This window comes from Rissa tridactyla, chromosome 4, assembly GCF_028500815.1.
Source record: "Rissa tridactyla isolate bRisTri1 chromosome 4, bRisTri1.patW.cur.20221130, whole genome shotgun sequence".
NCBI classification, from domain to species: Eukaryota; Metazoa; Chordata; class Aves; order Charadriiformes; family Laridae; genus Rissa; species Rissa tridactyla.
In genome coordinates, this window is record NC_071469.1 from 54,596,788 (window position 1) to 54,613,462 (window position 16,675).

Consider the following 16,675-nt stretch of genomic DNA (forward strand, 5'->3'; position numbering starts at 1 on the left):
CTTGCTACTAAGTTGGCAGTGCGCTTACATTCAGGTTTTCAGTCAAAGAGCTGTCAATTGATTTTATATGCAAGAAAGTAATAGTTGCCTATCTTTTGCTTAATGTTCTTTTTGGTTGAGGTGTAGGTAATTACTGTGCCTTGGCTTCAAGCCTTCTTGATGTCTTCATGAAAATTACACTTTTCCTCTTTCTGTGCCTCAGTTCCCAGATGTGTGAAATCACAGCAGTCTGAAATGCGGTGTCAGTGTTTCCAAGCACAAGAGTGGGGTGAATTCTTAACCCAATTTCTGCCAAGAAATTAGAGAACAAAGCTCTCAAAGTAGCTCAGAACCACACCCCAGATCCTTTGGGTTTAGTTCCTAAATTCTGAATTAAGAAAAAAAAAAAGGACTCTCATGTGTTGATTGAGAATAGCACTTAAGCCACATGATCTCTTGAGCAAATGACCTTATGCATAGGAAAATATTCATATACCAAGACGTCTTTCAGGCTGGCCCTCTTGTTTGCTCAGTTCAGAGCATGGGTGATGCAGCAGTGCTGGGTGTCTACTTCCATCCATCCAGACATTGCCATCTTCTCAAATCACTTTTCACACTAGGAAGGCAAATATCCTTTTCCCACCACAATAACTCATCTTCCTCCCCACCTACACGTTATGTTAGTGACCACAGGCAGATATGGTATATGGCTCTCCACATTCTCACGCCCTTGATGCGCTAGAAATTGGGCAGCCATAAGAAAATCTGGAATTGCTCTTTACAGACATAAACAGCTTTTTTTGTAAGACTGGAACTGGTCAGAAATGTCCATCATCATCATCATCATCATCATCATCATCATCATTTTGCTATCCACCAAAGATTTACTCCTGTTCCTTATTGTTGCCTTTCAGTACTTAAAGGGGGCCTACAGGAAAGATGGGGACAAAATTTTTAGCAGGGCCTGTTGCGATAGGACAAGGGGTATGGCTTTAAACTAAAAGAGGGAAGATTTGAACTAGATAGAAGGAAGAAATTTTTTACACAGAGAGGTGGTAGATGCCCCATCCCTGGAAACGTTCCAGGTCAGGTTGGACGGGGCTCTGAGCAACCTGATCTAGTTGAAGATGTCCCCCCCCGAATTCTATAATTCTCCATATACTAAAACACAAACTACTTCAGAGACTCACAAATCTGCTCTTCCCTTGAAGTCTGCTTCTGGCATTTCACTTCTCTGTGTGGCAGAGTACCTTCCACTTTTTTATTTGATCACTTTTGCTCTTTGACAAAAATCTTTCCCTGACATGCTTTACTTTGACAGTTCCAAATATAGCTGTGCCTAATGAGACAAATTCCAATAGCAGAAGTACTGATTCCTGGATTAACAGTTTCATATTCATTCTCCTGGGGCAAGAAATATAAAAATTCATCACCCATTTTATGCTACTACAGTGGGAGAATGCATACCATACCTGGAAAACATTTAGTTTCTCCTTTGCAATGAACTTAATGGATGCAAGTCCACAGCTTGAGAAAGAGAAAAAAAATATCATCATGGGCATTACATATCCTGTGACATTTCTCAAAAAGGGGCCCCAGGGAAGAAAAGGACTTCGTGCAAGAAACTGGATTAGAACTGAGATAATTTATTGACCTAATAAAATCAATGTTTATATGTAAGGATAAGTAAATATTGACTAGGTAAACATAACCTGATAAGCAGATCAATCTGTTTCTCTCTTAGGAATACATAGGAATTAACAAGCTTAATGATGTTCAGTATTTCATACTCAGATACTAAAATGCTCTGGTATATCCTGAAGGAGTAAAAGGACATTGTATATGACACCCACCCCCCTTTACCCGCTAATAAATAATTCAACAACTCACACACACACAAAACCCCCAACCCAACAACCAAAAAGAAAGGATATCTATTGTTCCTGGAGGATGAAGGAGGTGCATCAGGAACTGTCATGGGTGTTCATTTCATGGTCTTATAAACATTTAAATATCAATCAATGTCATCCACAAAGCACTGTTCAGAGGATCAATTTATTTTCAGCTTTTCTCCACTATTAAATAGAAAATGCAACAGACAAGGGGAGCTTTGATTTTGTTTGAGTGCACTTTTACAATCCAAATGTGCCTTTTGAAGCATGCATTTACATCAGATAGATATCAGAGGACATTTGGGAGTACACATTTGGGAGCACATTTCCATATGCATATGGAAAGAGAAGGTGGAAACCTACAGTGCAGTCTGTACCCCCGGTCTCATAGAGAAGTTCTTGACAGTTTAGAACAAATATGTTCTCTCTAGCTCCTTGAGTGCAGGACTCCCCTGTGAGCAGAAAACGGTAGGGTGGGGAAGAAGGACAATGCATTTTTCCAAATTTGGTTTTCTATTAGTATTAGTCCATGGCTTTTGTGACCTCTGAAATTGCCTGAGGGATAGGATGAAATAGCAGAGGTGCTATTCCTAAAGAAGCATTGTCTTAAAGAAGCATCGGAGTCACTTTCAAAAGAGAATCCATCTGTCTGACCTGACGGACACTCCATCCAAAGAATAGACAGACATTTTGGGAAGAGTATGGAAATGCTTGTGACTAAGAGAATGGTACAATTTGTTACTTCCTCTCTCTCCTTTTTTAATGGAAACTAGTGACCAGGTAATCTTGATTACTTCAAGTTTGAAGTGCTTAGCAGTGAGGGTGTAGGGTGATGCTGTAGGTTGTTGTGAACCACTGAACAAAGGATAGCAACCTATTAAAATTTGCTTGCAGAGTCACAATAGCTGAGCAACAGACTCACTGGCCTTTGCTATTTACCCCAAATTATATCTTACTACTCAAAAATCTTTCATAAAATAGCTGCGACCTATAATCTTCATTGGCAAACCAGTTTCATGGTAACCAGTTCTGTGGTTCTTGACCAGTCTTACAGGCATTCCTATCCTCTGTGGAGGCATTTAACAGGCATCTAAAAACTTCAGCATCTGTTCTAAACTATTTGTCCAGGTACCTTCTGTGGTCAGTGAAAGACAAGGACACCCCTAGAGGGCAAATCTCTCTACAGGTGTCTATGCTGGCTGGGATACATGAGGTGACTCTAACTAGTGACTACTGGTACATACAGAGAGGGCACATATGCAGAGGTGCTTGTAGGTTGCTAGTGTTGGGTGAGATGCTGGAAAAGTGATATCCCGGAAACACACCTCACAACCATCCTGCTCCTGCTGAGTGTGAAAAGATGGAGCAACTGGACCCTGACACCTTGCTGCTGGAACCCTTTGCCCAGGTAGCCGGGGGGGAGGCGGGGGGGGGGTGTTGGGAGGGGTAAGTCGGGGGGGATCTTCGCAGGTGGCTGCTCCTCTAACACCCGGTGAGTGGTGGAGGCTGATGGGAAGGCTGTATGCGAGAGGAGGAGGGAGAGAGGAGGAGGTGGCTTCCTCCTGACGCCATTTCCGAGGGGCTGAGATATATAAATGAGCCGGTTGCTGCAGTGCCCCGTCTGGGATCTTCAGCCAGGGCACTGGCGTAGACACGCACGGTGCTGGTCTCCCGCCGGCACCTCGCCTGGAGCCCCCACGCCAGGGACAGGCTCACCCTCTGCCCCTGTCTCCCTTCCTCCCTCCCGCCAGCACCATGAGCCGCCCAGGACTGCTCGCCGTCCTGCTGCTGGCCGTGCCGGGTAAGTGGGGCTGGGCTGGGCTCCGTGTCCCCCCCGCCTCCCGGGACCCTCAGCCCCCCCGACAGCGCTCATCCGCCGCGCCCCCTTCAGCCCCGCGGACAGCGCTGATCCGCCACGGCCCCTTCAGCACCACGGACAGCGGCAGCCGCAAGGTCACTGCCGAGGGCCGCGCCGGGCCCTGCCTGTCCCGCGGGCCGGGTCCAGCGGGCACTGCCAGCCTGGGGACCTTCCCTTCCCTTCCCTTCCCTTCCCTTCCCTTCCCTTCCCTTCCCTTCCCTTCCCTTCCCTTCCCTTCCCTTCCCTTCCTTCTCCTCAGAGGGTAGGAGGGCACAATGGGGGGGCACAATGCACAGCTGCTGCATTCAGCTGTTGCACCCAAGGACCACTTCCACCATGCCCCTCTTCTCCACCACCATTTTTAGCAGGATCAGATTTCTTGGCTTGTCTCCCAGTGGAGGTGAATAACAAGCTCTCTTTTTTTGCCCTCCCCTCATTTTACAGCCATCTCCCTTCCCGTGACAAACGACATGAATAAAGGGGACACTAAGGTAAGGATGGGCGTGTAGTGGAAGGGGCAAGTGACTCTGAAGGATGTGGTGTTTAACCTCCACCTAGATGGGTGGCTTTTGGCTGCCCCTGCTGAAATACCCTGTAGGAAGTGCCAGGGATTTGCATGGAATCCCTACAGCAGGATATCCCTCCCCCGTCCCAGCCTCCCTCCCTGCCAGGTTTTACCCTTTGTGCATCCACTTCTGGGCACCTGGGCAGGCAGGAAGTCCTTTAGGATGTACCAGAAGGACCAAACAAGCTTGTCTGGAGAATGGTGAGGCTGGGGATGGAGGTTGGATATAACCCTCCCAATCCTCCTACTTTCAGCTTTTCAAAGATCCCAACAGGAGGTGACTCAGGGGAGAGTGGGGGGAGATGTGATTCAGGAAAGGGCATCGCTGGAACTGTGTGTGTTTGGGGGTGTGTACACATCTGTGTTTGGGCGTGTGTGGTGTGCTACTTTAACGTTCATGTTCCTGAAAAACAGGCAACTGGCTACTCTCAGATTGCTAATCTTTCCTCAGCTACTGCTCAGCTTGTCTGGATGTCTACAAGCAGTGTCAGGACTTGGCTGACCTCTCCAACCTTCTTTTGTAGGCTTCTGTGTGTATGTCTGTGTCATCCCTCTCTGACATTCATAGCTGCACTTTGCAAGTGTGCGCACTCCCAACGGGCTCTCTTTGCATAGGTGTGTGTTTGCCTGTGTTGTTCTCTGACAGACCTCGTCTTCCTCCTGATATTATAATGCCCGCAGTCTTTCAGATGAGCTGATCTCTTAGCTGCCCAGATTAAGATTTCTACAGAAATGAATGTCCAGAAAGGAAACAACATCCTTCCCCCCCTGTTTCTTGAACGTCTTTGTTTCCTGAAATCTTCTAGCCGCATAATGGGTTTTCCCCAGGCAGGAGTAGGGGAGGACACATTCATGTCACTCTCAGCCACAGGCTCCATTGTACAGCATCTCTGCCTGTTGTTACCTACAGGGGAAGCGCCATGAGATGTGCTTCCCTGTGTCCTGTCAGATGTGCCTGGGCCTGGAGAGCTGTTGCTTTGTTAAGATCTTTAGCCTGCTTAGCCCTTGCTGGGGCTGAGCCGTGAGCCGTGAGCCACTGGGTGCCTGCTTCAGGCTGCATGTTGCTGGCCGAGAAAGGGGGCTTAGGGCAGGCACTTGCCATCCTGTGCCAGGAAGGGGTGCTCATTGGGCATCTGGTGGTACAATCCATTAATTCCACAGTTTTTCTTGTGAGATCTATTCCCCAATATATTCTATGTGCAAAACGTGGCACTTCCCAACAAGCCAGATTTAGCTTTTGTGGAAGCTGGTGCAACTCCATGGGAATGCTTCCACCAAGGAAAGGTTGTCTCCCAAGCCTGTCCCCTCCCTGAGTACTGCACTGCAGGCTCTAGCTGAGAGCAAAATCAAACCACACCTTTCTTTTGGTTTTTGCTGCAACTGGAAGGATCCATTAGGGCTCTTCCACCTTCACCACCCTCTGAGACACAGTATGTCAGTGAAGGAGATCCCGGTCTCACAGGACAGATCAGGGCAGGGATATCATTACATGGGTACAGCAGTGAGCACAACAGCTCTTCCTACACACCATGCTGCTCTAGATCTGCTCTGTGCCACCAGCATTTGTGGGTGACTCGGGGCTGTGAAATGGGTAGTCAGCATTTGCAGGCCTTTCCTGGGCAGCTTGTCAGGCTTTCCATACACCGAGGGCTTTCCATGGGGAGCTGAACACGACCAAAATTTTTACAATATCTCTGGTGTTTGTCCACTCTTATGCTCGAAGGACACCATTTCCTGCTTACAAATATACATTTCAGAAGGGCCTGAGCACAGCCAAGCTCAAAAATAGTGAAGTCTATTCTTGTAAGGACACGATCCTTTGGAGGTTTCTGTGTAGCTCTTAAGGATCTAGTTACATGCTCATGGTTAGAGGACAGCTATGGCAAAATTCCAGTCCGAGTTTCTGCACTGGATTAATTACATTCATTTGGAAAGGCTCTCCTTCATTTCCTCTTGCAGGCTGTTATTTCATGACCTTGTGAAGTCTCACTCTGCAAGACTCGCTCTTACAAAAAGTCAAGGAGAGTGTTGTGGAATGACTGCACTCTTCATTTTATTGTGTTACAAAGTTCCACCACAGAGTTGGCCCTATTTCTGTGGTGACCGATGTGTTTCTTTGTCTTCAGATAAAGATCTTAGATCAGCTTAGAAGTCTTCAAAAAGCTTGTACAGCGTGTTTCATTGGGCCAGGTTCTTATTTCTCATGCTGAGAAAGTCCTTACTTTTGAAGCTGCATTGAACACAGCTGCAATAAGTGGCTCCAGAGACTGGGAAACACAGGAGGGAAGTATCAGAATTTGGGGTTTGGTCAATATAATGGTAGAGTGAAGTGACTCAAAGTCATCTAAAATCAATATTAATGGATTGCTTGTGGCATAGGAGAATGATACCAGGGAAATTTCCCTGCTTTCTTTTTGTTAGATCTTTCCTGTAACATTTTTAATCCAGCAGACAATCTCCTCAAACTATATAAATAGTTAAGAGTTCAGCATTTTATGGCTGTGATGTACAAAAGCAGAATTCTCTCCTTACACAGGGTGAAAATTTGCCCATTCTGGCTCGTCAATGAACATATCTGATTGCTTGAATGAGCAACATTGAAGATGACTGGGAATTGCTGACTTGTGTTTAATTTCTACTGCAGCCGCAGTGCTTTGCTCTCCTGAGAACGGCACCTTGTGAGGGAGGTCAGGACTTTTAGGGCTGCCTGCAGAAATTGTCAGAAAAGGTTCAGGAAGTTAATTTTTTGCCCCCAAGGCTTACACATATCCTTTTTTTTCTTTTTTTTTTTTTTCAATTTAGCCTCTTTTTTCCACAGGCACTCAGGAGCCCTGCATACTCTCTGGGCTGCTTTATAAATGACCATCCTTTTGAACTAAGCAGCCTGATTCCCGCACTGCTAACCAGCACTGGACTGTAGAGAATGCTGCTTTCTCTCCTGTGTGCCCATTTGGGTCTACCATGACCATACAGCAGGGCTGCTGATGGGGTGGCAAGGGTGCCTTTACCCTTGACAGAGGTGCCACCTTGCCTTTGCAAGAAGAGCTAGACCTGCAATCTCAGTACAAGTGACAAACTAGATTAATAATGATTTTCATTTAACACCAAAGAAAAGGGCTGCTGGAAAGGGGAGGCCCGGACTTCATTCTGTCTGAGAAGCTGCCTCAGGCGGTTGCAAATACTTCAGAGGCAAGTGTGGAAACTTCCTTGCTCTCAAATGACCTGTCTCTGACAACAGCTCTTCCAGTCTATAATAGATGGCTTGGACCCTCAAGCACAAAGTCAGACACTTCTCCAGAGTGTCTTGTCTTTCTCTAGGGCTTGAGAGCAGTATTTCTCATCCGTGTTGGAAAGTACAATATACCTCATGTCACCCTCCACGTCTGGCTGTAGTCTAATTGCGGTGCCCTTCTCAGGGCTCAAAGAGCTCACAGATTTCAAGGTCACCTGTTGGCGAACTTGACCCCACTTGTTCCTCTCTACAGTCTCCCACTGAGCCCTTTTATGAGATGCGTGTAGAGATATATTGACTCTCTATGTATATAACCGGATCCCCTTTAATATCCTGACATGCCCAGCCCCTGAGATGGGCTAGAGTAGTGGGATCCTCAGCTGAAGTGCGCGTCATGTTGAAGAAGTTCTTTCCATTGCCATGTGCCATTTGCTCACTTCTCAGTTTCGGGAGGTACCTTCTGTTCTTGCGTTAGGTAAAACAGGAACCGAACATTCAGTTCTGGCTCAACCAGAAAAACAGAAGGATCTGTGCCATCATCTGCTGTGTTTTAGCCTTGGTAACAAATAGATTTAGGGGGAAAAAAAGACAATAAAGCAGTGCTTTTATTTGTATTTTTGTCTCTTTCTAGGTGATGAAGTGCATCGTAGAGGTCATCTCTGATACTTTATCAAAGCCAAACCCCCTGCCGATCAGCGAGGAATGCCTAGAAACACTCAGAGGAGGTACAGGCCCAGATTTAACGCTGGATATCAGCAAGAGCAGATCTGGCAGAGATACAAGCAGGGGCTGGTCCATGCTTCATGGACCTGACAAGGGGTCCCTGACACACTGACCTTCCTTGTGGTCACCTCACAAGGCTGCACCGGGCCCCAGAAGCAGGGACGGAGTCACTGCTGAGCCCAGGCCATGCATCGTGCTGGCACCGCAGCTGGGGCAGGCTCTGGGTGGCATGAAACTGCCTGGTTTTCATGGGACCTGGGACCTTCCTGTCACCTTAACCACACGGTTAAGAGATGTGGCAGCAGATCAGGCCAAGGGAGAGAAAAGAGTAAACGAAGAGAGAGGTGGCATTTGGGGTTGCTTTTAATTTCCTGGGGGTGGGGGGAGGTTGTCTTTGACCACCTTCTGTACCAAGTCTCCCCTATTGCAGATGAACGAATCATTTCCATCCTTCGCCACCAAAATTTATTGAAGGAACTTCAGGAAATTGCGGCTCAAGGTACAGTTTCACTACAGTTTTGGGGAAGAAGGCTTCCTTAAGTTGAATACAAGTTCCTTTGGTTTGGAGAGACGTGGGCAGCTCACCACTTGTCAATGTAGAAGCAGCAGCAGCACAGAGCTGTACAAAAGGGTGTGCAAGGGGGAAAAGGGTTCCCTTTTCCTCTCAGGTGCCCAGGTCCCCAGAGCTGGTGTGGAGGTCCCATGCAAGGCTACTTCAAAGCCAGTGCAGGTGCCTCTGCCCAGGTGGTTCCATTGAGGCTGCAACAGGGCTCTCCGCAGGCTGCAAGGAGAGCAGCTACCAGCCTTCCCTCCTCCTTCTTGGGGTAACCCACCTGGCAGCCCTCCCTCACCAGGGCATCCCTGTGCCCTGTTCCTGTGTGGCACGGCTGCCAGGGATGGCTGGGACACAGTGCCTCTACGTTCCTTTCAGAGCAGAGGAGCCACAGAGGCAACAGGGAGAAGGGAGAGGGAAAATTCAGGAAGCCAAGATTAGGAGAGAGCTCTATGCAGCTCCCAAAGCAATAGTTTGATCACTGCCCAAATCCCACTGGTGGAGGGACCAGCTGGGCAGTAACCCCAGACAGGCTCCATTGATGCTCTGATGATCCAGAAGAAACCTGGGCCTCTTCAGTGTGCTGGGATGCTGGTGTCCAGGCACACCAGGGTTGTGAGGAGGAGTGCTTGGCTACCAGACAGGCTGTGCCATATAGCATGGAGTCCATGGAAGGGATTTGTTTCACAGAAGTGCATCTTGCTGGGCCCTTTCCTTGGGTTGAGCCCATCACACTGTTTTATCCTGGGGTACCATGAGCTGTAATCTACAGATCAGTGACCACGGATAGGAGAGTGGTGGGAAAAGCAAAGGTATTTACTTTGGTCTCCTCTGTGCTAGCTGCAGCTGGTCCTGCTCAGGCTGGAGAGCCCACACCATTCAGCTCTGCCCTGTGCAGGGCTAGAGAGGACTGGGCCGGCAGTGTTGGCTCTTGCCTTTGCATCAAGGCATAGAAGCAGGGCATGAGCTGGGTTGGATGGGGCTTGCTTGGCTTGTGGTTCCCAGTGGGATGGGGTGCCTGGGGAGCGCTGGTTGCCAGGAGAGCTGCGCTCTGACCTCCAGCTCGTGCTGCCTTCAGACAGCGCTTCCTCCAGGGTGTTGCTTTTGTTGAGCTGGCTCCATAATCCCAAGGGCTAAGGTGTGGTGGGAATGAATGCTGCTCCTCCCTCCCAGGTCCCCCACGACCAGGCAGGAGGGCACAGGGTCTCTCAGTGCTCACCTCAACAGAGGTACACGGGCAGCATCTGGAAGGAGGCAACCTTTATCTTTCAGTACTCCTATGCTTAAGTCTTTTGTAGGCCTCAGTGTGCTGCAGTTCAGCAGCTCTTATTCCCTAGCTTTCCATTGATATTACTTTCCCTAGCAACCCTGCTCCTCTGTTTGTTCTGAGACCTTTTTCTTTCCTGCAGATGATGTTTTTGATGGTGGTTTTGATACTGCAGTTGATTCATGTATCCTCCCCAGTCTCACTTCTCCTCGCAGCTCCCCTTTGGCAGAGTTGTCCATTGTAGAAGATATGTGTACAATTATAAAGGGCAGAGAACTATTTTCCTGCCTCTACTTTCTGAAGCACAGGTGGGCTTGTTGCCCTTCCCTACTTTTTGTTACTTGGTGCAGGTGCCAATGAGAGAACACAGCAGCAGAAGAAAAACAGTGGCTTCGAAGATGAACTTTCTGAAGTCCTTGAAAGTCAGAACGACAAGAACAAGCAGAGAGGTCAGTGTCAGCCTCCCCTCCAGGAAATCCAGGTCAGGCTGTAAACAAGGATGTTCTTTCTAACAGCCTTGATACGTCCATCTGCTTCTCATTTAGGCATCTTCCTTGATACTGCTGCTGACACACACAAGCAACCCGGTGTTTGCTTTGTTCTTATTTACCAGCTTAAACAACATGTAATTTCTGAGCTATAGTAGCTGGTGATGGTCAAGCTACCAAACTGATCATTACCATGAGCACCATCACTCACTCCTAATGCTTAAAGTGAGTCACAGCCAGGGAAATCCCGTACTGAAACTCAGTGATATAGGCAAGAGCGATCTGGGCCTGCTCCTGCCGCCCTTGTTTCCAGGCATGCAACGTATTAGGCTATGGGTCTCTGGAGGGACAATCGAACTTGTGATATACACAGTGCCCACACCCACACAAAACACCTGCATCTTGGAAAGACCACATTCAGCTGGGATTTTCCCCTTGTCACTAGGTTTCTATGGCCTGGCTAGAGACAGGCAGTGGAGGGAAAAGGAAGGTTTAGCCCCTTCCCTTTTCCACATCAGGAAGAGAGGATGCCATTGTGGGGTAAGGTGATTTCTTGCCCAGCAGCAGCACCACCACAGAGGGTCTCAGGTGGGCTCTGGGGTGTGTGTCTGCACCACAGCGGCGCAGCGATTCTGCAATGTCAGCCCAAAGCGATGAGGAGCGATACCTGAGGAGCGATACCCCTGGGGGCTGTTGCTGCAGCCAGCACAGCCAAAAGCCAACCGAGAGGATGGGTAGCACTGCGTCTCCATCCCACCAGGGCAGAGCTGAGCCTCTTGCTCCAGTAGTGTGGTGACTGCATGAGGATGAAGCGTGGCATGTTGGACAATCCAGCCCCACAGGCAGCCCAGTGATACCAGTGTGGTGTCACTGGTGGCCACCAGCCCTGCATCTCTGGCTCTCTGCATCCATCCCCTCACCCCAGCACACTCCTCAGCCCTGCCTGGGGCTCCACTCGCCTTTGCATACCCATCTGGCTTTTCCCACTGCTTTTAAGCCCCCCATCTTTTCTTTTGTGAAGTGGCCAATTATGTTAAAAGAGGCCAGTCTCTGACATGAGCAGGAGCCAGTACCCAGCCCACACTAAGCTCCTGCTGAGTCGCTGCTTTGGCAGAAGCGGAGTCGTCCCCCCCCTCCCTCCAGCTCGCCCGCAAACAGCCCGGGCTCCTTTTTCATCCTGGTGGAAGAAATTAGGACACGATGTTAGCGTAGCGCTGAGAGCAGGGAGAGTTCTGCAAGGGCTGTATCATTTCATTTTACATGCAATCTGATTTCGTGTGGGGCAAGTTTGTTGTTGGCATCTCAAGAGATGGTGATGAGGGCCGTGCCGCAGCGAAGCACTTCAGCATATGTTTAACTTCAGCCTTGCGAGTCTCTCCAGGAGAGCAGCCACCAGTGGAAGCACTGGCTTGCTTGAACACAAGCATATGTTGAAGTGAGTTGCGAAAGGATCCATGGGCTGGTTCAGCAGATTGCGGAGCGGGGCTGAAGGTCCCTAAGAAATGCACGGGCTTTGCTGGTTGTGAAATGAGCTCTCAGGAGAGGTGTTGCTTCTTGCTCCTCCCTCTGCAGACGCAGCAGGGGAGCACCCTGAAGAGGAGCAGCCGACGGGGTCCCTGCCTGAGCTGGCAGCACAGAAAACCCAGCAAAATGAAGATTCAAGAGAGGAAGGAAAAAACAGCCTGGAGGAGAGGGAGCCCAGGCCACGGGATGCCGACCCTGGAGAGAAGGAGGATCAGGAGGAAGCGGAGAGCAATGAGATTGGGGGGGCAGAGGATGCCCAGCAAGATGAAGCTTTAGACAACCACATCAGCAAAGACTTCAACGAGGACAAGCGGCAGCAGCGAGGGGATGAAGAGGAGGAGCCCAGAGGCTCCAGGGACAGCCTGGAGCTCGAGGATGAGGGAGAGCAGCCATCCAGGCAGGGAGAGGATCAGAGCAAGGAGGCGGCAGGGGAGCGTGTGGAGCGGGAGGATGATGGAGGAGACGATGCTGTAGAGGAGGACCCTACCGAAGCAGAGAGGTCACTTGATTTGGCTGAGGAGGAGGAGGCCGAGGAGATGCAGGGCGATGACAGTACGTATCCCAGACAACTGCACTGATACCTACCCGGGGTGAGCTGAGACCACTGAGACAGACGGATAAGAGGCTTTAAAGCCTAGAAGTTCAGGCAGGTGCTTACTGGGTTTACAGAAATACCTCCACCGACAGCCACCCAGACCCCCCCGCAGGCGCCTGTCCATGCAGGCCCACGCGCAGCAGATAACACACGCCCGGCAGCTGCCTGCTGCTCAGTTTCCATACTGACAATCAAGGGACAATCAGTTTCTTTTTCTTTAACATCCTACGTGGTTTTTGACTGCTGCCTCCAAGCCCTGTTACTGACATGATGATGTGAGAGTGGGTATTTCCAGAATCCTGGGAAAATGGGAAACCCACCTTGAATCACCCCTGAAGGCTCAGTTCAAAGTTGGAGTGTAACCAGGTCAACACTTGTGCTCACTGTTGTGTTTAATGCTCTTTCAGATAATGACGACGCTCTGGGATTTGGCAAAGATGAGCAGAGCTCGGAGGAGGAGGAGGAGGAGGAAGAGAAACCCCGGGCACTGAGGGGAGGAAGGCATCGCCTGGAGGATGAGGGGATGCAGGGGGAGAAGGACACTTTCCAGCCCAGGGATGCCAAAAGCGAGGAGATGGAGGAGGAGTCCTCCAGGGAGTGGGAAGACTCCAAGAGGTGGAATAAAATGGATGAGCTGGCCAAGCAGCTGACATCAAAGAAGCGCATGGAGGAAAATGACAGTGGGGAAGACCCAGACAGGTCCATGAAAATGGTGTTCAGGTCCCGCAAGTATGACTTCAGTGGTCCAGAGGAAGATGTGAGAAGATCATGGAAGCATCATTCAAAAGAGGACAGCAGTGAAGGAGGCTTCCCGCTTGCTCCCATGCCTGAGGAAAAGAAGGATGAGGAAGGCAGCGCTAACAGGAGAACGGAGGTTGGTGTACGTAGCCTTAAGAATAAATCCCACTTGGTTATTACTTGGGAATCCAAACTATGCTTGGAGATGCTTGGAGATGTGGATAGTACCTTGGCATTATGCAGCCAGCATCGGTTCTCTGTGACATTAAGGAGATGCTTGGTGACCTTTTACCCATTCAGCCCTAGGTATTATTGAGATTTGTGCCTGTCTGTGCCTTTGTCTGTGCCTCACCTCCAGGTGAGTGGAGCCAGTTTGGTGCAGCTCTCTTGCCTCCAAAACACCCCTCTTGCCTTAATTACACACCAAAACTCTCCCCAAAGATTGCCCATCAGCATCCCCTGCTGAGAGGGCATCTCCAGTTGCATTGGTTCAAAGCAAAGCCAAACGCCTTGGTGCTGAGCAGGGGTGCAGCGGATGCCTGCCGAGGAGGTGGGCACCGGCAGTGGGGGAAGGGAAGGCACAAGCTCTGGCTCTGCCACAGCAGCTGCCACCCTGTCCCCTCTGCTGGCTTTTGGGCCATGTGGCTGTATGGCTTGGCCAGTGAGGCTAGTGTGGGCACAGCCCGGGGCTGTGAGTGCTGTCCCTGCACTCGCCAGGGCTCGGCACGCTGCCAGAGCTGGAGCTTTCCCAGGGGCTGAGGTAAGAGCCCTGCAGAGGGGCAGGGTGATTTTCCTGTTCTGGAAAAATAGCTCTGTGATGAGAAAAATGACTTTTTTTTACATACTGATTTTTTTCACACTGCCCACATGCAGCACAGGCCAGTGGCTCAGCGTTGGCCTGTGCTTGGCAGCCAGCACAGCTCCACTCCCTCTGCACAGGAGAGGGGCCATCACCTCAGCACTGCCGGCAGAAGAAGGCACTTTTAGCAGCGACAGCCCCCAGTTTGCTCCCGCAGAGCCCACTGCTGCCCCGGGCAAGCCCCAGGTGGCAGAGCTGTGAGGGACAGGCAGGGCTGGGGCTGGCAGCGAGACAGGGCCACTTGCATATGACTGGAGTTGGGGCAAAGCCACGCAGTTACGAGTTTGAGTTCCTAAACGAAAGCTAAACGAAATAGCTTCAGGTGATGGCATAATGCACAAGAGCTGCTACAGAAAGGCCACCAAGCCATGGCAAGCTTGAGCCTTTAAACTAACGGCTTCCTCAGTCAGTATTTTCCCAAATGGAAAAGCCTCTTCTGGTACTGGAGGCGCATGTGGACGCCCAGCACAGCATGGGGAGAGGGGACATCTCTGTCCCCTCCACTTGCCACAGGTGGCAGGAACCCATGCCCGTCCCGGTTTGACACCGCTGCCTCAACACAGGCGCCCAGGGCCATTTGGCAGTGCCCACCCTGGGCGCAGCTCCCTGGCAGCCATCTTCCTCCCGCCCCACGCTCAGGGAGAGACCCCTCAGGGGCTGCCATGGCTGGCAGCAGGGCTGGGGCAGGATGGGGGTGGCATGTCTTGACCCCATCGTCAGCTGCAGCCATTTAACATTAGGACAGGACTAATTAGAGTTTGAGCACAGACAACATCTGTCCAGAGGAACAGGCTGAAGGGATGGGGAGAGACATGGCTGTGCTCGTACCACCCCTGGCAACTAGCCCTGGGCAAGGCCTTCCATTGCTCTGTGGGGGCGAGGGCTGCCCAGCCATGGCCACTGATGTGTATCCCGGGCTTTCATTGCAGGACCAGGAGCTGGAGAGCCTGGCCGCCATCGAGGCCGAGCTGGAGCGCGTCGCCCACAAGCTGCACGAGCTGAGGCGAGGCTGAGGGCCTCAGCCCTCCCCGCCCAGGCGACCGCCGCCGCCCTCCTCCCTCCCCACCGCCTCTTCGTTTCCTGATGTAAAAGCAATTAAGCCGGAGCAGAAGCATCCTGCCTAGGAAACCAACCTCGCTAGTGCCCAGGCCTGCCTCCCTCGCCATCGTGTTGTGCCCATCACTGCTTCTCCACCTCACGCTCCCCTCTCCCAACAGGGACGCCCACCCGCCCCGCCGGGCGCCGGTGAGCGCGAAGTGCAACCTACACGTGTATTTTTCTGTCCGGGTGGGGGTTTTTCTCCCTCTTTCTTTTTTTTTTTTAAAAGACAAGACAGCTTTCTAGAAAGTTCTCCTTCCACTGGTAGTTTCACTGGGTTAAAAAAAAACCAAAAACCTGCAATAACTTGTTATCTTTTGATTAAAAGCTGAGAACTCTGACTGTAATATATTCTATATAAAAAAATTTATCTAAGGAAAAATAAAACTGCAGCGAGTTCCTTCCTTTGTTTTGGCAGCTTGTCTCGGTCGTCAGCACGCTGCAGGGCTCGTAGTGTCCTGGTGGAGAGGAGAGGGAATGGAGGCCTGCCATCACCACAGACACGTCGCGATGGCATTTCTGTCCTTCCCTAGGCTCCAACGCTGCTGCCCACCAAGGCCCAGCATGGGGGACACCTCCCTTGCTCTCCCTGCCCACCTGGGGCCCAGCGGCGTCGCACAGCCCAGCCCTGGTGCTGGCTGTCCTGGGTCCTTCTGTAAGACATGGGGCACATCCGTAGTTCATCCATGAACATGGGGTTGAGCAAAGAGAAACCAGTGTAGAAGTTTAAACACTGGATGGGATCCCATCCAGAGGGACCTGGACAGGCTGGAGAAGTGGGTCTGTGGGAACCTCATGAGGTTCAACAAGGCCCAGTGCAGGATCCTGCACCTGTGTCGGGGCAACCCCTGGTATCAATGCAGGCTGGGGGAATGAAGGGATGGAGAGCAGCCCTGCCGAGAAGGACTTGGTGATGCTGGTGGATGAGAAGCTCATCATGAGCCAGCAATGTGCACCCACAGCCCAGAAAGCCAACCATACCCTGGGCTGCATCCCCAGCAGCGTGGCCAGCAGGGTGAGGGAGGTGACCCTGCCCATCTGCTCTGCTCTGGTGAGACCCCACCTGTAGTACTGCGTCCAGCTCTGGGGCCCCCAACAAAAGAAGGACACGGACCTGTTGGAGTGGGTCCAGAGGAGGCCACAAAGATGCTCAGAGGGCTGGAGCACCTCTCTTGTGAGGACAGGCTGAGAGAGTTGGGGCTGTTCAGCCTAGAAAAGAGAAGGCTCCGGGAGACCTTATAGTCCCTTTCAGTACCTAAAGGGGGCTGCAGGAAAGATGGGGGCAGACTTTTTAGCAGGACCTG

At 50.8% G+C, this 16,675-nt stretch overlaps 1 protein-coding gene across 1 annotated transcript; it reads left to right on the forward strand.

The window, feature by feature from the left end:
- The first annotated feature begins 3,561 nt into the window (after positions 1-3,561).
- Positions 3,562-15,309, forward strand: CHGA (chromogranin A). The gene is made up of 8 exons (XM_054200454.1): positions 3,562-3,672; positions 4,174-4,220; positions 8,158-8,251; positions 8,680-8,748; positions 10,420-10,518; positions 12,130-12,633; positions 13,084-13,550; positions 15,203-15,309. The coding sequence occupies exons 1-8, from the start codon at positions 3,627-3,629 to the stop codon at positions 15,284-15,286; spliced, it is 1,410 nt and encodes a 469-aa protein (XP_054056429.1). The 5' UTR covers positions 3,562-3,626; the 3' UTR covers positions 15,287-15,309.
- The last annotated feature ends 1,366 nt before the right edge of the window (positions 15,310-16,675 follow it).

Coding starts and splice junctions, on each gene's coding strand:
- CHGA (XM_054200454.1), top strand. CDS start 3,627: ATGAGCCGCCCAGGACTGCTCGCCGTCCTGCTGCTGGCCGTGCCGG. Junction 8,749..10,419: donor TCAGGAAATTGCGGCTCAAG/GTACAGTTTCAC, acceptor TACTTGGTGCAG/GTGCCAATGAGAGAACACAG. Junction 12,634..13,083: donor GGAGATGCAGGGCGATGACA/GTACGTATCCCA, acceptor ATGCTCTTTCAG/ATAATGACGACGCTCTGGGA.